We start from the raw sequence: 25,361 nt of genomic DNA on the forward strand, positions 1-25,361 counted from the left end.
CTCATTCAAGAATCCATATTCTGTCACCCTGTGCAGATACCCTCCTGATTCCTACCTATTGGATGTAGGTGTGCATTATGGACCTGTTATTTGAACAGCTCTAGTAGTGTATTCTAAGACCATATTCAAGGCCCTCTTGCTGAATATATATGTGATAGAGATTGGAAGGTAGAATCGCCAAAGCCCAAAAATTGCACCATCAGCTCACTTCGGCGAGCTGATGGTGCAATTTTTGGGCTTTGGCGATTCTACCTTCCAATCTCTATCACATATGCTGTCGTAGTCGGATTGGAGTGACGCGCTGAGGATCTGAGGGTACGTGGGTGTTGGCGCTTACTACATTCTCCCCCGTGAAATCACACGTCTACAAGGGAGAGGAAGATTTACCGGACGGACCGGATCTGCTATGACGCACTTCCGGCACTCGGGAACTCCACGCCAGAGATGAGAGACCGTGCAGCGGATTTCAAGGACGGCTTCGTCTATTCTGCAAACAGGACTGTGTACTAGCAGTGCTACAGGAGGGATCCATAGAGGTACCGACATTGTCTCTCTATTTGCCAAGGATCTCAGGTAGCGTTTTCCATTGGAACTCCTTTTTCATAACACGTCTACAGTGTTCTCTCTATCTACCTTAACACTATTGTTACACCCACGTTTTTTATTCCCCTCGTTGCTTACCTCAGTAGTCCAACCTAATATTACATTATTACCTATTTTTGGAACTCTCTGTTCAGAGCTGTGAGTAGCGTCACCACTGACCACCTCTTGCTGAATATCATGCACATCCCTATATTGGGTAGGACACGCCATATGCTACATCATGTGGCCCTATTATCAATAAGGAACATGCTTTCAAACTGAAAAATAATAAAGGTGGCCATACATTCTGACATGTAGTTACAATGAAACTAGACAGACTCTATATACAGCTCAACCCCATTATAGCGTGATCCGCTACAACGCGCATCAGCTTATAACGCGGTCTGAGCGTAGCTCCCAATTTAAAAACATCTCCAAGTTTTTTTGTGGAATGGCCGCCACGCGAGGACTTACCCAGCATCTGCTGCTCTCTCCTCTCTGCAGCTCTCTCCTTGCTTCATCAGGATCAGGATTTTTTTTTTATTATAACATTCAATGCGCGCGCACACACACACACACACACACACACACACACACACACACACACACACACACACACACACACACACACACACACACACACACACACACACACACACACACACACACACACACACACACACACACACACACACACACACACACGTAAAATTATTATTTTAATGTATAATTTATCAATCATTATTTTAGCATTAATAAATTATACCATACATGCAGGAATTGAACCCATGACCCTTCATGGTAGTGATTCTCCTGCTATACCATAGGATTGGTGTGATTTCATTGACTCTATTATCACACTTAACTTCTACTGCACAGTACTGAAAGGCAATACTGTGCAGTAGAAGTTAAGTTTGATAATAGTCAATGACATCACACCAATCCTGTGGTGTAGCGTGTGTGTGTGTGCGTGCGTGCGTGTGTGTGCGTGTGTGTGCGTCCGTTAGCAATAAAGCATTGAATGTTATAAAAAAAACAAAAAACCTTGGAGATGTGCGCCTCGCACCTGGACGCAGCCTGATGAAGCAGGGAGAGAGGAGAGAGCTGCAGATAGGAGAGAGGTGCAGATGCTGGGTAAGTCCTCGCACGGCGGCCATTTCGTGATCCCGGTTATAACGCGGTCTCATTATGTGGACCCCAAGCACCACATTATAACGGGGTTCAACTGTACAATTAGATTCTACATCTATGTCTCCTTATGAGAAGAACTTCTCTCTAGAAACTTCTACAGCTCCATATAGACATACTAGTGAAATCACTGGTCACCATGGCTACAGAGGGAGTGGTTTAGATTCTGAAAGTCATCCTATACCAGGTGATAGGCTATATTTCTAGAAGGTGGGCATGGCTAGGTTTCTGCCTAGTAACCCTGTACCAGGTTATTGGAGAGGGGCATTACTCCTTCCAAGCACCATGATAACCCTTTAAGGCCCTTATCCTTTTAAGTGAAAATAGTTATCTCAACGGGGGTGGGGGGGTTCAATGTGTAGATATTATTCTAATCTTGTGTTTTACATTTGGCCCAGATCTCTTAGGAGCAGATGGTAATATCACGTAACTCTGGAGGATTTATTTTACACAAAAAAAAAAAGAAAACTACACCAACTGTAGGGGCACATTTTAGTATAGTTAACTATATTATTAAACTAACAATTTCCCTCCCTAACTTCTCATTTACCCACTCCTCAAACTGCTCACTGATGCAAGTTGATAAACATTAGAACAAAGGAACAAAGCTCAATAATACTGTACTCCTTTTCCTATTGTTTTGTCTGAAGCTCTAATTTCCACTGTGTTATAATATTATGTCGCATGTATTGTAAAGTGCTACAGTATGTACCTGGATGGCGCGATATAAATAAAAATACATAGATTGATGCAAAGTGGCCCCTAGTCAAAATTATGTAATTTTCACCTGTTTTGGAGCCCTGCTCCATTTTGTGACACTTGATACATATCCACCCTCAAACTGATGCACATTGGGGCAAAGAAGCACAAAAAAATCTCTCTTTGACCCACCTCAAAAATTACATTGGCACACTTCCCCACTAATATTTTATAGCACATTGCTATGACTATGCGAACCTATTTAATTTTTCCATATCCTCTCCTATCTACCTGATGCTCTTATCACAGTAAGATAACTATTTATCATATATACATGTAGCCATGTATCCTCTTGGCTACTAATCTGCACCACCTTACACATAAGCCTGGTACCAGCGCAGGCACTGTTAGGGTTAAATCTATGCTCCTTGCTGCAGCAGTAAACAACTCCCTTGAGTGAAAGAGGGGGGGTGGGCCTAAGACCTGGGTACGTCCCTCTCGGGGGCTCAAACCTAGGACCCACCCCTGGGTACAAAAGGGGCTATAGCCTAAATTCTAGTCTGTTCTGTGCAGAGTTGGATGTGTGGATTCAGGGCTCTGGCCACCTTCCATCCCCTCCCTCCCTCAGGGGAGTGGAAACAACTACCTCAGTGCCGTCTTAATGCATGGGCACAGTGGGCAGTTTCCCGGCGGCTCCACGAGCATCTGGGCCTCATGCTAATCTATGCACAGACCAGAATTTAACAGTAATTTTCTGATCACCCGCCTCAACATTCAAATCTCCCGCTAACTCGGTAGAAGGAGAAAAATGATGACTTGTTGCGGAGAGTTGGCATGTCTGCATTCGCTAGAGAAATGTTGCCGTTTTTATTGCTTGCAATGTTATGGAAGCATAATATTGTAACGGATTCGCTGGAGGCAATTAACGGTTTTGTTGGAGGTACCCATAAATATAAGTTTATTTTATCGATAATTTACATTTTTATTCCTGTGAGTGGTTGTGTAGGCAGGGTCCAGTGCACTGCTTTGCCTGGGGGCCTATAATGCTGTTAATACGGCCCTGAACTACCCCATATTCCATCAGGGGATATGGAGCTAAGGATAGACCGTTGAGCTCCTTGGGTTGATTCCAGGAACCAGAGAGAGAGAGAAGAGAGAGTACATGTTGGTATGCTGTATGGAGAATAAAGAACAATCCTTTGTTTTATACTCCTGCTTGAGACTGCAGTTTATCAGGGGAAGTTGAAGAGGGTTTTCCTGCAGGAACTGCACCCAGTTCTGTTGGGGCCTGCTGGAGATGCAGGCGCTGCAACCATTAGAACTGAGAAAAACCCTAAAGCCTTTCCTGTTAGTCCCCAACTAGCACCGCGGACACTCAGTATCCTGTAAGCCTAGGATATCTGTGAAGGGCGAACACCTGTTACATACAGTACATATTATAATTCTTTTTTTATGCTTCATTTGTTTAGTATATTAACTACATTTGTAAATTCCTGCACATCACCAGAAAATCAAACATAAATTAGTGCCAATCTGTAGACCATATTCATTTGTTTAGTGCTGCATTTATTTTGTACTGGTTGATGCCCTATAACACTGTGATAATTAATAGGAAAGTCATGATGCTGGTTTGTTATTTTAAGTTAGATAATGGATGCAAATGCAAGTCAGGACTCACAATATTTGCAAAATACCAATAGTGTTTACAGTATTATACCCATATTGCTGTTTATTGCATTATGAATGATTCCCCACAATTTACTCTAAAGAAGGAGGACATTTAAATCTTGAAAATGTATTAAAAGAAATATATAACTGTTGCATTTCAGTAATACTACGCTAAGATTTTCTTTGAGTAACTGAGAAGTTTGTGACCTGTAATTCCCACCACCGAGGACACAAAGTCATAAACTATTATAAACTACAGATGCAACTGCCGGTTTTGAGGAAGCATGTGTGGAAAATTCACAAGCATCTCGCATACACTCTGAAGCATAGTCCATAGATTCTGTATTGACCCATCGGATTAACAAAGCAGGGATCCCTGCATTTGAATGGGACTCGCAGCCCAGTAGGATTCACACAGTGAGTCCCATTAAAATGCAGGGACCCCACTGTGTTAATCCGATGGGCAATTACAGCGTCTATGGACTATGTTGAGGATTTTCCCCAACATGTTCTTGGAATTCCTCAGGATCTGGGCCAAAACCGAAAGTTGCATCTGTATTAAAGAAACACAAGTTCATTAACATGGGCTTTTCAATTTTGTAATATTTGTCATGCATTGTTTCCCCAAAATAACAATTATCATGAAGCTCTGATTTTCTGTAATCATATTTTTCTCTTATGTAGACCAGGGGTGGTCCGCGGGCCACGACGGCATCTGGAATGGCCCGCGTCCATCCCCCAACCCTATCCCCTCATCTATCCCCATCCCCCCCGCCGGTGTACCCAGCCAGCACCGGAAGTTGGGCCCCACCGGGATGTCAGGCCCAACTTCCGCATCTGCCCACCACCAGCAATGAGCTTACAGAAGATGTACAAGTCACTGAGTACCACCCGAAGTAACATTACCAGACAAAAGTCAGTAATTAATACATTATTTCAGATACACCAAACTTGCAATGCATAATAAATACAGCTGCTTTTCATTTTATGTCAAAAAAATGTTGTTTGAGTATTTTATATCTTTCATGGGAACATTTTCTGACAATCTTGCATGCATTTATTTTTATTTTCTTTTTATACAGTAAGTATTTTCTTCAAGAGAAAGGCTGGGCAGGTATAAATAAGATATAATATGTAATGAGTGAACAGCCAAATAAGATACATTAAGTGAACATTATTGTACATTTATTTTCAAAACCTTGCCAACGCTGGGATGTTTCATACAGTACCATTAGAAAAGCTACATAGTGGGCGAAGCAGGCGACCAGATCAAAGCTTCCCTTTTATTTTTTATTTCTTCACAGCAGTCAAACTACAATAGTAATGTTAATCAAATATATAGATGTAGTCAATAAATAATGCTGGCAATTAAATACCTTAAATACTATATTAAGAAACATTTCACTGAATGGAATGAAAATGCAGCAACTGCAGATGTGTCCAGACTTACTGTTTTCTGGGCCATGGACCAACATACTGAAATTCCAAGTCTGTCCGCGGCACCAAGAATAGTGAGTCTTGCGGCCTTAGAGGATTAATGCCTTGGGTGTCCATGCGTCTGAATGGGACCCGCAGCATTATTCCTCTGATTGAGGGCTTGGCTGGTTGGAGAAAAAAAATGATACTAACCTTTTAGATAAGTTGCACTTCAGTCTCCCCGTCTGCAGATGCCATGTCCCCGCAGCGCTGAATGTAATATGCAGAGCGGTACAGTATTTCCTCCCCCATTGATGACATAGATGACCAAATATGGGGACCTACATAATGAGGGGGAGGCTATGTGACCATACCTGGCTTTCTACATCATCAAGGGGGCTAGACAGGGCATTTAAATTATTTATTGTATCTATTTATTTATCAAATGTTTTACCATTAAATAATACATTGAGAGTTACATCTCATGTTCAAGTGTGTCCTGGCAATAGTTATGATAGCATTTCATGGATATATTAAACGAACAGGGTCATACATTAAATTTAAAGACATTTCCTGAAGAGTTAGAGATAATATATGTTATGGACAGATAGTCTACAAATGGAGAAAGTTAAATACCACAGTCACTCTACCTAAGAGCAGTTTTCCTACCAACATCTCTCCAAGAATAAACCAGCAAATCATCGAGGACGTCACAAAAAAAACCCAGAGTAACATCCAAGCATCTGCAGGCCACTCTCGCCTTGGCTAATGTAAGTGTTCATGACTCAACTATCAGAAAAAGCCTGAACAAGAATGGAGTTCATGAAAGGATAGCCAGGAGGAAACTACTGCTCTCTAAAATGAACATTGCTGCCCATCTGAATTCGTCAAAGAGCACATATATGATCCACAAGACTTCTGAAACAATTTTCTCTGGACAGAAGAGTCAAAGGTAGAACTTTTTGGTCTCAATAAGAAATGTTTTGTGGGGCGCACGCGTGACGTCTCAGCGCATGCACGTCTGTTGAAGAGTTCTATGCATGCCGCTGCTTGTTTTTAATTAGATTCTCCGATCGGCACCTCGTAATGCGGCCACAATAGAGGAAGAGGATAGGGGAACCACCCGACAGGATAAGAAGGTGTGCGCCCCAGATTTGTCCCGCTTTGGGCATAAACAGCCCGCGACCCCAGTGGAGAAAAAACAAGATGGCAGCGCGGGAGGTCGGATGAGAGCGCGAATCACTCAGCCGTGAGAAGGAGCAGGGTGAAGAAGTCAGAGTGCTCTGGGTTTTACTAATTAGCCAGGGTTTTAAAAAGACACATTACATGTCTAATTTGAGATCAACTGTATCTAGCTACATTATACCAGATCCCCCAGATACCCCAATAAATAGGAGTTTATTATAACTTGACTCCATTGGTTGTGTTTTAAATAGGGTCAACATACTATTTACTGCTAAATTAGTGTTATATAAAAGCTAATTACTGTATTAGTGTGTTGTTTAGAGGGACTGGCCATGGACTTTATATTACCAATCCCATTATCACTACTATTTTTAATTGTTACCTTTAAAAAGGTTTTAGTGATACCATAATTTACCAAACTAACTGTGAGTGCATTCAATAGAGATCCTTTCTCTCTTGTTGTACTGTTTATGCTTATTATCCCTATTGCACCGCAGTTCCCATACTTGTATATTAGGCTGAAGCGGGAATCTTCCCTTCCCTCCTTACCTACAGTATTACCTAGACTACAATTTTGAAAATAAATATTGGTCCTTACACTGTACACTCTTGACTATTATTATTATTTTTTGTTATATAATGCCTACCTAATATGTAGCACTTTACAGATGAAATACAGAAAATTGTGTATACTAGCAGTGATAATAGCAGTCAATATAAGTCTTAACAAATGGAAAAGGGAATCCTTGTCTCACAGAGCTTACAACGTAATGGTAGGGAGGGAGACATACAGAATAAGAAAGCACCTGCACTAAGGTTGGTGCAGCATGACCAGGTGGCCCTGGCCCCTACCTCTCCCTGTTCACGTGGGAGAAAAAAGGTTAAGATTTATTGGCCATCCCTGACGAGCTCACACCAAGTGAAGAAACGTGTAGGAGCAACAAAGAGCTAGTACAGATCTTTGAGATTAACTCCTGACCTGTACCTGCATTCGCACTGAGACTCAGAAGGCTGGCGCATAGGCGGACAAACCGGACGAGGGCGTGTCATCTTCTGACCAATCGCGCAAGATCAGGAAGTAACCCTGAGGCAGAGCAGTATACCAATACACTGAAGGCTAAAGGCACCGACAGAAACGGCACCCGTGGGGAGGTTCAGCAGCAACTGCCAAGCAGCAGAGGTTTTGCAGACCTCAAACGGACACTTGCCCAGCATTGTTGGATCCAGTCAGCAGCCCGGGGAACTCTCTTGGGGAAACTACTGCCCTCATCTGTTCCTGACACCAGCTGTCACAGAAGGAGAGAGTCTATTAGACTATTTGGTCAGACTATTTGGTCAGGCAATTATACCACTTTTTTAATTTACATCTATATATATAGATTGTCTCCCCTACAATCTATCCTAAACGCTGCTGCCAGAATCACTCTACTCTTTCCTAGATCTGTCTCAGCATCTCCCCTCCTAAAATCCCTCTCCTGGCTTCCGATCAAATCCCGTATCTCACACTCAATTCTCCTCCTCACTTTTAAAGCTTTACATTCTTCTGCCCCTCCTTCCATCTCAGCCCTAATTTCTCGCTATGCACCATCCCGACTTGCGTTCTTCTCAAGGATGTCTTCTTTCTACCCCCTTTGTATCTAGAGCACTCTCCCGCCTTAAACCTTTCTCACTTTCTGCCCCGCACCTCTGGAATGCCCTTCCCCTCAATATCCGACTAGCACCCTCTCTATCCACCTTTAAGACCCACCTTAAGACACATCTGCTTAAAGAAGCATATGAATAGCACTGTGGATATTCTGAACACATGATACATAAAGCTTGGCCCCCTGCAGACGTACTTACTAGAATTCCCTCCTGCTGTCTCTGTACGTTCTCCCTCCCTACCTACCAATTAGACTGTAAGCTCCTCGGGGCAGGGACTCCTCTTCCTTAATGTTATTTTTATGTCTGAAGCACTTATTACCATAACCTGTTATTTATATTATTTGTTATTTATATGATATGTATTACTACTGTGAAGTGCTATGTACATTTATGGTACAATATATAAAAAAAGACATACAATACAATACAATATAGACACATCCATTTTTGATGCTTTTTCATTTCTCATGACATGTTGGGAGGTGTGAGCATTTAATGCTGTATTGTGTTATTTTAATATCCAAAGTGATTTATAAAGTACTGTATTTTCATTTGATTTCTGCGCCCTTCACTTTCTTTTTCCTTTCTTTGGAGGTTATCTCTATCCTGAGAGGAGTGGTATCCTCTCTTGTGGGGCAGCATCTTCTACCAAATGAACAGCACAACTACGAAATAATTTTCCACATATATGAGGACTCAATTTGTTTATTATTATTAGGACTTTTAGTGGGATTGTATATGTACTGGCTACTGGTTTGCATCATTCAGGGTCACAGCTATCAGTGGTTATATATTTACTTTATTGGTCTTACATGCTTTATTGAGTTTATACTGTATATTAGTTTTTTTGTTTTTTATGTCATACACATTGTGTTTCAATTCATCACAAGGCACATCCATCCGGTGGTCGAATTAGGGTCATATCATAGACTCCTAGAGGTTTACCTACTGTTCAGGGGGACAGCGCACCCAGCACACCCCTGTTCAAGCGCACCCCACAAGCACTTCGGTACATATACTTCGGTTCATATTTTTCTAAGATATATTGGGGGAGTGTCCTCAGGCAAGACCGTATGAAGAGATGTTCACAAGGGGATGAGCTCTCCCTGCGTGGTCCTCTAGAGAAGCAGTCATAATGTGCTTCAATTTTTTAGGGATGGTAGTAGGTAAAACTGTGACTTTGCTTGGTGGGGATCTCACACAAAGTTCCAGAACAGGGAGTAGACAGTTTGGGCATAAAGAGAGATTACAGCTGAGATATAAGGAAATTATAAAAGGTTGCCCTTTTTGTAATCATAAGACATTGATTAGTATATGTAAAAGGAAGATGCAAAATATCTTACTTTCTTGGCATCCATGGTGTTGACTTCTCCTGGATTTCCTCCTACCTATCTCACCGTTACTGCAGTCTCCTATGCCAACACCTCCTCAACTTCTATGGAACTCTCTACCAGTGTACCTCAAGGCTCAGTTTTATTATATACATCTATATTTATCTGCATATGACCTTACATTAGCAGTCCAGTCAAAAATTAGTGTCTTTCAGCTATCTCTGCCTGAATTACTCTTCTTCACCTCAGCTTTACATTAATAAGACAACTTCTTAAATTCCCTCCCAAACCAGGTTCCATTGTTCCGTTTTCCATTACAGTCAATAACACTACTATCCACCCAGTCTCGCAAGAACACTGCATAGGGGTTATATTAAACTCCTCCATTTCCTTCTCTCCACATATAAACGCTATTTCTAAATCTTGCTGCTTTTTCCTTCACAACATTGCTATGATACGCCTCTTCCTATGTTCCACTACGATTAAAACAGTAATATATGTCCTTGTCCTCTCCCATATTCATAACTGTAACATTCTTTTATCTGGCCTCCTTGCCTCACATCTCTCTCCATCACAGTCCATTGAATGTCCGAATCCTCTCTTGCTCTACTAAGCATGTATCTGCTTCTGACTTCCTGAACTCTCTGCTTGCTTACTATTTATTTCCATATAAACTACATGTACAAAAGTCTCCACCTGACATTCAAGGCTCTACACTCCTCTGCACCTCCATATATCTCATGTCTGAAGTCTCGTAACACACGTACTCATGTCTTACACTCTACCCAAGGTTGTCTTTCCACCTTTTACCCCTACAACCCTCTCCAGTCTTAAACCTTTTTCACTAAGGTCTCCCTACCTATGGAATGTCCTGCCACTTAATATGCATAAAGCACCTTCACTTTCTACATACAGCTCATTAAAGTTTTCCGTTTCTACTTCAAACTCCAAATGCCTGACCTGTGATAATATACAGTAAATAACATATTTTGTTTCATAGTTTGGCCTAAAGTAAGTCTTCATTAGCACTGTGAATGCTCATAACGGTGACCGTTTTGGGGTGAATGTGAAACAAGACCATTGTTAAAAAATGGAGAATTGGTGGGGGATATTACTCTAAAAATTAATACAGTAACAGGAGTACAGTAAAGTAGGCCTTAAAGTCCCCAATCACAAGCACTGGTGGTGCTTGATAACATGAATTGACAATAGGGTCAAGGAAATGTATTCAGATGGTTAACGGGATCATGGCTAGTTTAATTAGTTAAATGCCCTTGGCTGTGGTGGAGTTGGGTTGCCAGACTTGGGCCCAATTACTTGGTGAGTTGAAATGTAACGGTTTGAATATTGTGGGTTATGCCCCTTGAGGCTATTCGATTTGCAGAGTGCTCCTCATTATTAGTAATGTATCTGCTGGTCCAGAGTTCTGGTAGCAGCAGTAATCACAGCTGCAACAATGACATTGGCTCAATATGACTAACAAGCAGCCGACAAGGTGATCTGGTTGTTAACATAATTTAGTGTAACAGTGTTTTCCCATCCGCTCGCAGATAGGGGCCATTACAGGGTGTATGGTGCATATACCTGCTGGCAACAGGAGGGCTGAGTCGTCTGCTGATGGTAGTGGGGACACAGGAACAGGCTTCTGGGTTTCAAACCCCACAAATCTCTTTATCAGTGCAGAGCCTCCATCTGCTGTAGGCTCCAGGAACTGAATGTGATCTCCCACGGTAGAACTTATTATCTCTCCCCCCAGTAAGGTCACGCAGCAGGCAGGAGGTATATAACAACAGGATCGGTTTATTTACTCTGTTCAGCACAGTTACACAGCAGCTTCTGCACGATACTGTACTCTCAGCTCTCACTGAACGATGGTCCCTGGACCGTCACTACAGACCAAGGGCACCCACAGCCATCCTAGCTCTTCTCCACCTCCCTAGTGGAGGCAGAGGTATGGTCCACACTCACTCTCCCCCGGAGGGAAGAGCACAAGGAAGGCCCCAATCTCAGGCTCCCAGTTGTGTGACCTGCCTTCCTCAGAGGGGAAGGACCCACTAACACATTTAGGGTGGTCCTGCCTTTAAGTACTGCCAGGAGGAAGGCACCCGGTCTGGCTCATGATTTGTCATGCCCAGGCCTGATGTCACTGCCTCCCACTGTCACTCAAATGCAGCTCCTCGGAGGGGGAAACCCCATATTACTACTGGCAACATGATTGTACCAGGTTTACTGCCAGCCCAAGGGCAGAAATGTAGCCATCAGGTGACCTGGCTACACTAGTAAAGCTGTTTTCTTTCATGTTGTGTTTATTCTATACAGAGGGAAAGGAGTGGGGGCCTCTAATGATTACAGAGGTCAATAAAGCACCTGCACTAAGACTAGGGCAACATGTCACATGTAGAAAGCCTCTAACCTTGTGGCCTTCCAGTGAAGCAGTCACTCCCTCTTTTCTGTCATTTTTGTTTTTAATGGTCTTGCATAAAAAATACTTACAACAAAAGACAGGGGTGCCCAATGCTACATCCAATTGACAAAACATATATGGTAATAAGTATAAAGTTTAAATACTTCAATAATAATAATAATTACTTGGTTATTTAGTTATACCCTTTGGCCAAAGTGTCATAAGCCTGCATACCAAAGTCAAGGTATAACCAAATTAATTCAGGTCCTACACTAAACTGTGAACCCTTCCTCTTACCTCTGTATGAGGGGAAAGAACAATAGTAGATCCTGTTCTTGCAGAAAAGTGAAAAGACCTCCCAAGTTAAAAAGGTGAGGAGGAGTGAGCTCTGGGGGGAGGTGTCACCTACTCCATACCTGTTGCTAGTCAGAAATTGATTAACACACACATTCCCAGCTAGCTCAAACTCCTACACCCATCACATCATGAATATATATTTATGTCAAAAATAGTGCTACTGAGTGTGGGCTGGGTACTAGACTGGAACCCAATTATATGGTGAATTGAATTGTAATGATCTAGTATACTGTTGGTCACACCCCTTTGGGGCTATTTAGTTTGGAGAGTGTTCCCTACAACAGTGGGGATCATGAGTTGCGGCAATGCAATGGGCTCAAGATCACTGACTAGTAGCCTGGAAAGGTCATCTAGTTGTTGATATAATTTAATTAAACTGTGGAGTTATTTCCCCAAAAAGTGTTGTGTATACTGTATATTTTAGGAAGATAGAATGGCCTAAAAAGGTCAAGTTGTGCGCCTTGCACTACACCAATGGAGATATGGGGAACCAATAAATTGTGAATGTGTGGTGACGGAACAAAAACTGCAATAAGAGTGCGGAGGTGGTGCTGGCAGGGATGGGGTTAATGATAAGCAAAGAAAAGAAAGAAAGCTCCCTAATAGCCGCACAAGAGAACACCTATACCTATGTTAAAAATTACTATTTATTAATAAATGATTAAAATATATTTATATTTATTGCAGCAAAAAGCTAACGTGAACCAAAGTGATTAAAATAAATTAAAAAACGGAGGAGGTAACTGTATGCCTAATTCAAACTAACAGTGTATGCTAGGAATAACTATTTTAGAATGTCCCACTGCTATATAATTATACTAACAGTGGTAGTTATACCAATACAGTTCTATATAGTTTGAGGACTACACCTAAATGGAGAGTATAGCTTAATGTAGTGTGTGTGCTCAGAATAATATATTTGTTGAGCCAGCTAATGCTAGTATACGGATATATACACACACATATGTACCAGACCAACGGGTTCAAAGGTAAATGAACCTAGAGATCTGTTATGTTTAGCAGAACAGCTATTTCAAGATCACAAAGTATGTGTCTTGTACTCAGAACCATGACAAATACAGTAGGAAAGTAGTCAGAGTGTTGTGCTTCCTTTAGAAGGCTCCGAAACACTCTAACTGAGAGAAGGCAACAGTCCTCTCCGATATAGCCAGCGCACTAGGTGGTGACGCTTAGGACTGTTGCCTTCTCTCAGTTAGAGTGTTTCGGAGCCTTCTAAAGGAAGCACAACACTCTGACTACTTTCCTATTTGTCATGGTTCTGAGTACAAGACACATACTTTGTGATCTTGAAATAGCTGTTCTGCTAAACATAACAGACTTCTAGGTTCATTTACCTTTGAACCCGTTGGTCTGGTACATATGTGTGTGTATATATCCGTATACTAGCATTAGCTGGCTCAACAAATATATTATTCTGAGCACACACACTACATTAAGCTATACTCTCCATTTAGGTGTAGTCCTCAAACTATATAGAACTGTATTGGTATAACTACCACTGTTAGTATAATTATATAGCAGTGGGACATTCTAAAATAGTTATTCCTAGCATACACTGTTAGTTTGAATTAGGCATACAGTTACCTCCTCCGTTTTTTAATTTATTTTAATCACTTTGGTTCACGTTAGCTTTTTGCTGCAATAAATATAAATATATTTTAATCATTTATTAATAAATAGTAATTTTTAACATAGGTATAGGTGTTCTCTTGTGCGGCTATTAGGGAGCTTTCTTTCTTTTCTTTGCTTACTGTATATTTTATTCAAAGGAAAGGGAGTTGAACTCTAGGGCCTGCAAAGGAAATGTAGTGCATGGCACTGACTGTAGGTTGAGTTACTATATCTAGATGGAGGTAGATACTGTATAATTATTGGTAATTTCATGATACAGAAATGCCTCTGTTAAGAAATGTTTGAGCCTTGAAGATAGAAAGAGTGAGCTTGGTGAACACTAATAACATTTTAGTTCTTGAAAAGCGGGTAGTACATGAGCGCTTTACAAAGAGTAGTCATAGCATATAGTGGGCAACTCTGAGTAGAGAGTAGGAAACAATGAGGTCTGAGGTCGATTTGTAATGTATTGATGTAGCTGACTTATTTTCTAATTAACTGTGGCTGGGAGCATGAGAGCTCTCTTGGCAAACCACTTTGTCTAGTCCTTCATTTATGAAAATAATTGTAAAACTGTTGCACATCATTTATTCCATGTCAAACAATATAGAATTTGTTGCTATGATCAAAGGGAAATAGGTGGCGATACATCTGTAAGTAGAGACACGAGTGTAGACCTTTGAAAGAGAGCAGTACAATGTTGTCTTAAATGCAGAAGTGTATGCTAAGCCTGACAGGTGAATTAAGGTGAAGACACTGATTTATATCATATTGAGACTATTCTGTTGTATTCAAAATGCTATTGAGCATTTTGAATACTGAACATTGCAGTATGGAAAGTTCTGAGAGTGAGACAGAGAGGAGTCAAAAGTAATATCTAGAAACATGCTTGGGAGTCTGAAGGTAGTAATTCCTTCAGGGACATGTGGAGCTTACCATAAAAGTGAGACATTAAAAGGAAAATACAGTAGCTCCTAGGCATAGTGTTGTGTATTGTAAGTTGTATGACTAATCTTACATGCTGTACTGTATGTATAATAGTTTAGTCTGTTCCAATGCTTCGTGCTTTCCTCAGCACCCTAAATAGTATACCAGCCTGCAGACATATCTAAAGTCTAATACAATTGTATTTGTGCTAGACAGCTAGAAATAATAAATAGAACTTGCATCTAATACATTCTTCATCTATTAACATTATTTCTAAGGATTTAATTTATGAGATTATTTCACTACTACCTGAATCCAAAGGAATTTCTCAGACCATAAAGGGTATTGGGAATCCACAAAGTAAGTGGATCCCCATCCTTACCCCAAGCATTGATCATTAGGGCTGAAGGTTCAAATCCTGGTGTCAGCTTCTTGGGACCTTGGGCAAGTCCCTTTATATCCCTGTGTCTCAGGCACCCAAAAAAGGCACCTGCAAAAATTCAATGTCCAGCTCTGCGTACACTGTTAACACTACACAAGAAAATGCATTATTATTATGTTATCAGTTAATATGTTAACTATTATTATGTTAATAGTCTAAAATAAAAATCGGATCTGTATGATGACAATTGAGACATCTTAAACAATTAAAGATAAGCTTGTAAGTCACCCCCAAATAATTTCCTGACCTTGGTGAGGTTGTACACAGTGTTCATATTTTAACATATGATTTTTCTTTATGAGAATTAGAAGTCTCTGCTGCAACATTAATTATAATTTCAGACATCTATGTCATTTCCCTCCAGAATAACTTTTTCATATAGGATATCTTATTGGGTTTCATTGTTCGTACAATAAGCTTGTCACCTTAGACAACTGTAAAAATAGCTCTTTGTGATGCACACCATGTCAGAGTTTGACTTCAATTTTAATTTGAAAAACTCATATGGTTTCTAATAAGTCAATAGGGTCAGTGTTATTCTCCCGATAAGTGAGAAGGCACTTTTGATGCCCTCGTTTTTGTATGATTGGATATCTTCTTAGCACATATATGGAAGGTGATATCAATACAAATTGTGTTTTCCACAATACAAATAAATCTATGATGCCGTTTGTAATATGTTTTGTGTATAATAGATGCATGTAATGTGTAATGTGATTAATAATCTGTAAATTAATTTATCATTTAAAAGACAAGACTTAAAAAAAATATTTAATCATAGCCAAATATACAAGTAATCAAAATGGGAAGAAAATCATATTATTTGCTCTATACGTTACTGGATAATAATTAGTCGGTAAAACATCAAATATTAGTTACTGCAAAAGCATAAAAAAAGGGCAACACACTGAATGCAAAGTAAAAATTACAATTCTTTCCTCTGACGACTTGTACCCATTCTTGGGTAATTTATAGGAACCAAACTGTGGATAATTAAATGTTGGTTTAAATACAATATTTATTTTCAAACAACTCTTGTATTTCCAGTTTTTCCGATTTTTCTTCCATTCACCTATGCTACACAGAACCACTCTAGAGAAATGCTAAAATGTCAAAATCCCCAAATAATGGGCACCTCGGCTTCAATTGTTAACACACCTCAGATCAAAAGCATTTCACCAGAGGGACCATCTGATTTAGCAGGTACAGATGTAGCAAGACTTACTGTACTTGGTGCCACAATTTTGTCTGTTGCACTGTGGCTGTACTGCAGCTAGACTTCTCATCGCCCTCACAACAGTAAACTGCCAGAGTGGATTATCTCTGCAGGGTTCCATGCTTCTGAATGGGACCCCGCAGTGTTAATCCCTTTGGGCCGTCTGCTGGGGGAGAATACCGGTACTAACTTTTTAGATGAGCTGTGCAGTCAACTCTATCCCTGTCTGCAGCCCTCTCTCTGTTTCTCCGTCTATAAAATCTTCCCGCAACGCTGAAGGTAAGATGCAAGGTTGTATTTTGTTTGCAACCCCTGAATGACATAGATGCCCTTATATGGGTCTACATCATGAGGGGGAGGCTATGTGACCATATTTGGTCCTCTAGATCATCTAGGGGCTGGATAGGACATGTGCCACTGTCCAGTCCTCTTGATGATGTAGATGACCAAATATGGTCATATAGTCTTTTCCTCATGATGTAGAGACCGATGTAAGGGCATCTATGTCATCCAGGGGTTTGGCAAGGAAATACAGCCCTGGAATTTACCTTCAGCCCTGCGGGGAGACCATAACAGGAGGAGAGATGCTGCAGACAGGGACTGAGATGGCTGCGCAGCTCATCTAAAAGGTTAGTACTGGTTTCTCTCCTCAGCAGATGGCCCATCAAGCGAAAGATTAATGCTGCGGGGATTGTATTCAAAAGCATAGACCTCTACAGCGTTAATCCTTCCACACCATCAATGTTGCTGTTTTTGGGGCGGGGAGGAGTCGTGATCGGGCGTCGCTTTTCTGCATTTTGTTCCGCGGCCATATTAATAGTAAGTCTTGCTATATCTGTACAAATACATAAGGGGTGGTCCTCTGGGCCACCTCCACCAATCAAGTATAGGTTAATAGTATATGTTTTTGAACATTTAATTAGTATATAATTTGCCATTCATCTATTCAAATATGGATGTCCCATACATTTTATGAGCACAGACTACAAAGTTAGATAATAGAGTTGAGATCATATGCTTGTTTGATGGTTTTGTTTAACTTTGAGTAAAAATTTCAGATCAACTAAACAATAAAAGTGCAGCACACATGGTTTAAAAAGAATTGTCAAATGTTTGTGATGAATTAAATTAGTGTTGATAATATTTTTTTTTTCTTGCAGTTTATCGCTTTTGCTTCCCTGTTTTTCATCCTGGTATCAATAACAACCTTTTGCCTGGAGACCCATGAAGCATTTAATACCATCACTAACAAAACGGAAATGGTGAACAATGGCACAGAAGTTGTGTCAATAATTGAAATTGAGACTGATCCTGCCTTGACATACGCAGAAGGGGTCTGTGTGGTATGGTTTACATTTGAATTTTTAGTACGTGTCACTTTCTGCCCTGACAAACTTGAATTCGTCAGAAACCTCTTAAACATTATCGATTTTGTGGCTATCCTGCCATTTTATTTGGAGGTTGGACTAAGTGGGCTCTCCTCCAAAGCTGCTAAGGATGTACTTGGATTCCTGAGGGTTGTGAGGTTTGTTCGAATCCTTAGAATTTTCAAGCTGACCCGTCATTTTGTAGGACTAAGAGTGCTTGGGCACACTCTTCGAGCAAGTACGAATGAATTTTTGCTTCTCATAATATTTTTGGCTCTAGGAGTCTTGATATTTGCCACGATGATCTATTATGCTGAAAGAATTGGTGCCAGTCCCAATGATCCATCGGGAAGTAAGCACACCCAATTTAAAAACATTCCCATTGGATTTTGGTGGGCGGTGGTTACCATGACTACATTGGGATATGGTGACATGTATCCTCAGACTTGGTCAGGGATGTTGGTAGGTGCACTATGTGCTTTATCTGGTGTGCTCACAATAGCAATGCCGGTACCAGTCATTGTTAACAACTTTGGAATGTACTACTCACTTGCCATGGCAAAACAGAAACTTCCGAGAAAAAGAAAGAAATACATCCCTCATGCTCCTCAGGCTGGCTCCCCTACCTTCTGCAAGATGGATCTGACCATGAGATGTAATAGCACACAGGTAGAGGCATGCCTTGGCAAAGACAACAGGTTGATGGAACACAACATATCAGGTACAGTAGGATGGAATCCAAAAGCATGGATATCAGGGGTATATTTACAAAGTTGTGCTATTCCATGAAACAGCTTCAAGCACCCGAGAACACGTGATAGCTCTTTCAGTGAATGGGCCAAGAGTTGTTTTATAGAATGGCACCACTTAGTAAATAGGGACGCACATGTCTTATTGACAACATTTATAATGTCACCATTTTCTTACATGTATTTATCCTTCACAGTGTAAGAAACAAGAAACAATGTTTATGCACAAGTTTCATTGACTTGTCTATTAAGTACTGTGCATTTTACCCCAAAATGCTTTTCTGTCTGATTCCATAGTTTTTGTTTGTTTCTCATTTGGTTTATTTCACAACAGCTTGCTTATACAGTATATTAAGAAATATTTTAATATAGTAGACATTTTCAGCTTTCTGCCTACTGTACATAATATATTTGCTGGTTATTGCTGAATGCGCATACATTTGCTCATCTTTGTAAAAAATTAATGTCTATAGAATTATGGACATCTTAGCAGGTAATAATATATACTTATATATGGACAGCTATGAATAAAACACAATGTACTGTATATTATTTTACATGTGTACCGAGCTTGTAAGCCAAACAGTTTTCAATTTAATTATTGCGCCACGGGCAAAAGGAAATAGAGTGACTTGATAAAAAAAAAATCATTACATTAAATAGATTTTCCTGTGTTGTGACCTACGAGTCAATTAATACTTTCCAAACTCATTTAAAGTAATTTTTTTAAATTTACAATTTACATTTTTTTTTTAAAACAGTCTATGTGAAGCATCATTTACCTTTTGTTATTGACAAATGTGTTGAAAGTAAATAGGTGCTAACATTTGGCCTTATGATCTACTTCTACTTATGAAAACAGGTCAACGTTTGCAACAACAATCGAAAATACCTACAATATGATGCTTTCAAATGTAAAACATGCAAAACTAACAGAAAAAAACAACTTCCCAAAAAAAGGTTGAATAATTAGCATTCTGCATTGAAGGCTTATTTTTAAGAAGGAAAAAAAGAAACTGGAAATTCAAGGACAGGAAACAGAATAAATGGGAATGGAAACAACAATGTTGGCAGTCAATTGTAGGCATTTTGAACACTTTTATGTTGTAGCTTTTTATTGTATTGACTTCAAGAAAGAACTGCACACAAATGCGGACTGAAAGGAAAAGTTATTTTATAAGTCAAGGAAAACATTTGTTTACAGTAGAAGAAATTGGACCTTTAAAGTAACTGCATATGGAGTTGCCTTTTAAAAATATGGTATGGTGACAAATTCTACACTACTGTATGTTGATTAGCATGTTCAAACTTGATCAAATATTATCAAGTTTATTCATTTTAAATATACCCTAATTTGGACCTTAAATATTGAAATATAGAATACCGTACTACAGGGGTGTACAGAAAAAAGAAAAAGAAAACAGCGCAAAAAAACCTCATGGTGTAGTATTAAAAATAAATTTTATAAAGTTAAATGGTGATTATTGCACGTACATCAATAAAAGCATAATTCAGCATGACATGTTAGGGACATGTTACCACTCGCAGGAAACAGCTATGTGCAGGCTGGTGTGTATCTGGATCGTCCTCTGGTCCTCTATATACAGCTCAGCAAAGGGTTGCACGTCTCTTAGATGGTCCTCCTTGTAAGGTGTTCGCCAGTCTCCGTCAAACCGCTTTAGTGAGAAGTTTGTGCCTCTTTCAGGGATCTCCCTGCAGCAGCCATCAGCTCCGACACGATATCCTCACAGGCAGTTCCGGATTGACCGCAGTGGCGTCTGACGTCATCAGACGGCGTCCGTCTATGCTCGCGTCTCTCTGCTCACAGTGTTCAGCGAAATGGGAGTCCCACAGGTCATCAACTTAAATTATGCAGTAAATTATAACCATAATGGGGTTCAGATTAGGAAGGTATTGGAACGCGCGTTCCAATACCTTCCTAATCTGAACCCCATTGTGGTTATAATTTACTGCATAATTTAAGTTGATGACCTGTGGGACTCCCATTTCGCTGAACACTGTGAGCAGAGAGACGCGAGCATAGACGGACGCCGTCTGATGACGTCAGACGCCACTGCGGTCAATCCGGAACTGCCTGTGAGGATATCGTGTCGGAGCTGATGGCTGCTGCAGGGAGATCCCTGAAAGAGGCACAAACTTCTCACTAAAGCGGTTTGACGGAGACTGGCGAACACCTTACAAGGAGGACCATCTAAGAGACGTGCAACCCTTTGCTGAGCTGTATATAGAGGACCAGAGGACGATCCAGATACACACCAGCCTGCACATAGCTGTTTCCTGCGAGTGGTAACATGTCCCTAACATGTCATGCTGAATTATGCTTTTATTGATGTACGTGCAATAATCACCATTTAACTTTATAAAATTTATTTTTAATACTACACCATGAGGTTTTTTTGCGCTGTTTTCTTTTTCTTTTTTCTGTACTAGCTGGATAGCTGAGCCATCCCCCAAGAGCAGCAGCACAAAACCTCCCTATACCAAGGTTTTATTTGTCTTGATCACATTATCACTTAATCCTTATTTACCACGAATGAGCGCAATATTTGTTTGTTTCACACTACAGGGGTGTGCATGATTTTTTTTGAGGGGGGCTCTGCGGTTGCAGATGCCCTGTACTCTTCCCCTAGGCATTTGAATGAAATGCCTGGGGACCTCGCAAGACCTCTGCAAGATCAACTTACTGGGATTCAGCCAGCTTCTGGACATGTTGCATGGTAACGCGCAGCAAATGACAGCGTGGGTCATGTGAAGTGACGCGTCGCCATGGTAGCGCACAGCAAAAGAAGCAGCGGGGTCACGTGATGTCACATGACCCCTGGCGTCATTTGACGTCGGTTCACGGGAAAGGGGGGGGGGCGAGCGCTGGTGCTGGCAGGCCGGGGGGCACAGCGCAGAATCTTTGCACACCCCTGCCTTATTAGACTCTTTCTAGTAAGGAGTCCTGCAATGCCCACTTTCTTTTGCCAAATTTGTTGTTATGTCTCTTTTAATGAGAACATATTTCTCTCTCCACAATACTCACACATTAGAATAAAGATCTGGGACATGATAAGACAAGGAGGTAGGAGAAAATGAGCAGGACACAAAGAAATATGATTAATCATTAATAGAGGTTACAACTATAGGGGATTTTAAATAGCCTGAAGAAGAAAGTGAAGAACAAAGGCTCTATCCAGTATTCAGTATTATGAAGATGTCTTCAAAAGATGTCTGCAGAAGAAAATGTTAGACCCATTGAAAATTGTATAGTATGCAGTCACCAAAATGATCCCTGCATCTCATCCCTACTGTAGCACTCAACGTAATTTAGTGTTGGTAAAATTCTTTAAAATGCATTTGAAAGGTGGCAGATACAGTATGTTTGCCATGCATATACTGTACTCCATAACATTCAAGTTTACATTTGTTATTCTATGAATCATTATAGCAAATAAAAATACCACTGTGGGTACATTTGCATGTCTCTGCCAGGTCTTCAACCCTGCCTTTCCCCATTATCTCTTAGCATACAATGCTTCCACTGCAGCCAGGGATTCTGGGTAATGACATTGAAATGAGCACACAGTGTGACAAACAGTTTACATTTCCACTTTGCAAATCCACAGTTTGATGAATGTTCCCTAATATATTCATGCACAAAAAAATGAATGATTGTATGCTCTACTAAACTGTTTAGTTCATATTTTCCCATTTTAACATGGACCCCTATACAGTTGCACTGTATAATGGAAGTTTTTTGTCACTTTTTTTTTACCCACCGTAACTTTTTGAATGTATGATTGATTAGAAATGAATGGTGATCACATCTCTGTGTTATTTCTACTTTTACTTCTGCTTTTTTATGTTATCTTGTTTCTCGTTCATTATCATATGGGAATTGGCCTGGTGCTGTCCCAAATATTACCAGGTGAAGACTGTTCAGGAGGTAACCAGCTACACTCGCCTGGTGAAAGGAAAATAAGACGTTCTAGTACCAGAGACAAAAACAGAAAAGGGGGAACTTGTTTTCTACTGACGACAGGTGATTACGCGTGCAATACTGATGCAGGGATCCGGAAAGGTATGAACTTTTTTTATTAGATTATAAAACAACACTGAAACTTGGACTGGATTTCTATAGATCATACATAGAGAAAGGGACACTGTTTATCAAGCTGTGAAAAGTGGCTTAAAGATTTGAAAATGCAAGTTATTTCTTTTAAACAGCTATGTAGTTATTTATCACCTGTTTTGTCAGTCTCTGAACGTTTGCTGAACTCTGAATACTAATGTAATATACAGTAAAGCTCCTTACAATATGTAAAAGATTTTGTAGCTAAATTGGTTTGAAGACCTATATTGATCTGATCAACTTCTCTGTAAGAAAATGGTTTGCTAAAATTAAATTATTGTATTTTCGCCTTTCACACAGCATTTTGGAAGGGATGCACATAAACACTGCAACTGGTCTATTTATTGTAATAGGAATTATTCTGTTATATAAATGTGCAGTGCAAACCCTGTAAAACAATAATGCATGTACATTCTTATGCAGTAGTTTTAATCAGGGACATTAAACATATCTGAAGCCATGGGACTCCCAAAGCAAATGATTTCTGTGATTATACAGTACACAGGAAGACCACAGTTCTGATTCCAGAAAGAAAAACTTGATTAGCATAGATGGCTGCTTTAATGTGGCAACTTCGTTGATAAATACTGCAGTGCTTGGGAGAATCTACATTTGCAAGGAGACAAATAGTCAACATTTCCACTTTGCAAATCCACAGTTTGATAAATGTGCCCCAATATATTCATGCAAAAAAAAGAATGATTGTATACTGCTCAGTGTATTGTTTTGTTTCTATTTTCTTTTATTTACTTTCAAGAGGATTTTGCTCACACGCTGCCTGGCATAGTGTGTGTCAATTTAATCATTTATGTCCCATGTTTTAATTTTGTGTCTATTGTAATTGTCACCTAAAGTTATGTTACAGTTTCATCATCAGAGAACTTAATACATTTTTATAAATCCTCATGGGAATTTTATGGTGAAAATATGAGGTCTACTGTCTTATGAGGTAACTGATCATAGACAGAGCAGAGTTGGGAATAATATAAAATGCTTTGATGGGTATAAATACTGTTGGCAGAATACAAACTGTATATCCACATGTATTTGCAGACATTTCATTCAAAAGGCATTACAGTAAAAATAATTTATGTGAAGCAAATAATCTTCCAAAGTAATAATGTCATTACAGTGACATTAATAGCACATGGAATGCCTACAGCAAAATGTCAATATCACTATTTTTCTTTTATTTTTATTTCTTATATTCACTTCACTTCTGTATTGTTTTCTATTTGATTTCTAATCATGCATTTTGTTCCCCCCCCCGGTCCATTTTAACATATCCAGTTGTGGAGAGCCGTATACAAGAGTGGGTTGCTGAAGCCATAGATAACTGGAGGGTTTGGATTTCACTAGATACATGTTCATGTTTTCATACGTGTATAACCTTTGAAACCACATGTATGATTTCCGATAATTCTAGTCTTTCACCTGTAAAGGCTCCATGTCTTCCACTTTCAGTTATCATGTCTTTTTTGTATTCTAGAATAGAGATAAGAATCATCCTTTTTAGTTCCTGAATGTGGCATAATATCTGATTACTGGTAATGCAATACTGTGAAATACTGCAGAATTGTATATTATACATCTGAAAGTAGGTCTGACATGTTTTTGAAGAACAAAAACACATGGCTTTTGTTTTAGATTTACTGTACAGTAGTTTTGTAACTGCTAGAATATACAGTACTGTATTACAGTAACAAAAGTAAATTAGAATATATACTGACCAAGCTCTGTATATTCTTTTTGTAGATTAACAAATTACAAATAACAAATTTGTAGATTACAAATCCCAAGGGCAGTACAAAAGACTTGGGGTCATCCCTTAAGGTTGGAGGAAAGGAGATTTCACCAGCAACAAAGGAAAAGGTTCTTTACAGTAAGGGCAGTTAAAATGTGGAATTCATTACCCATGGAAACTGTGATGGCAGATACAATAGATTTGTTCAAAAAAAGCTTGGACATCTTTTTAGATAGGAAAGGTATACAGGGATATACCAAATAAGTATACATGGGAAGGATGTTGATCCAGGGATTAATCTGATTGCCAATTCTTGGAGTCAGGAAGGAATTTATTTTTCCCCTTATGAGATATCATTGGATGATATGACTCTGGGGTTTTTTGTTTGCCTTCCTCTGGATCAACAAGTAAGTATACAGTAGATATATGATAAAGTATCTGTTATCTAAATTTAGCATAGGTTGAACTTGATGGACGTACGTCTTTTTTCAACCTCATCTATTATGTAACTATGTAACTATGTAACCTTATTTAAATTGATGTTCCCCTTATTGGTGAAGCTTTCACTTCACTAAAAGGACTAGAAATTGCAATCTAGGGGGTTGTTATCTCTTTGATTAATTAAAAAGATGCTGTGCTTATTAACTAAGTTATCAGAAATGGGTTTGTTGCATT

General features: G+C 39.7%; 1 protein-coding gene across 2 annotated transcripts in view; it reads left to right on the forward strand.

The window, feature by feature from the left end:
• The window catches only part of KCNC2 (potassium voltage-gated channel subfamily C member 2), a 230,644-nt gene that overhangs the window by 201,373 nt on the left and 3,910 nt on the right, over window positions 1–25,361 (forward strand). For both annotated transcript variants that reach the window (XM_075600227.1, XM_075600228.1), the window contains exons 3-4: window positions 17,852–18,779; window positions 22,739–22,891. In XM_075600227.1, the coding sequence (XP_075456342.1) occupies window positions 17,852–18,779; window positions 22,739–22,891 (1,081 nt within the window). The remainder of the gene's footprint in view (window positions 1–17,851; window positions 18,780–22,738; window positions 22,892–25,361) is intronic.

This window comes from Ascaphus truei, chromosome 5 (genome assembly GCF_040206685.1).
Source record: "Ascaphus truei isolate aAscTru1 chromosome 5, aAscTru1.hap1, whole genome shotgun sequence".
Taxonomy (NCBI): domain Eukaryota; kingdom Metazoa; phylum Chordata; class Amphibia; order Anura; family Ascaphidae; genus Ascaphus; species Ascaphus truei.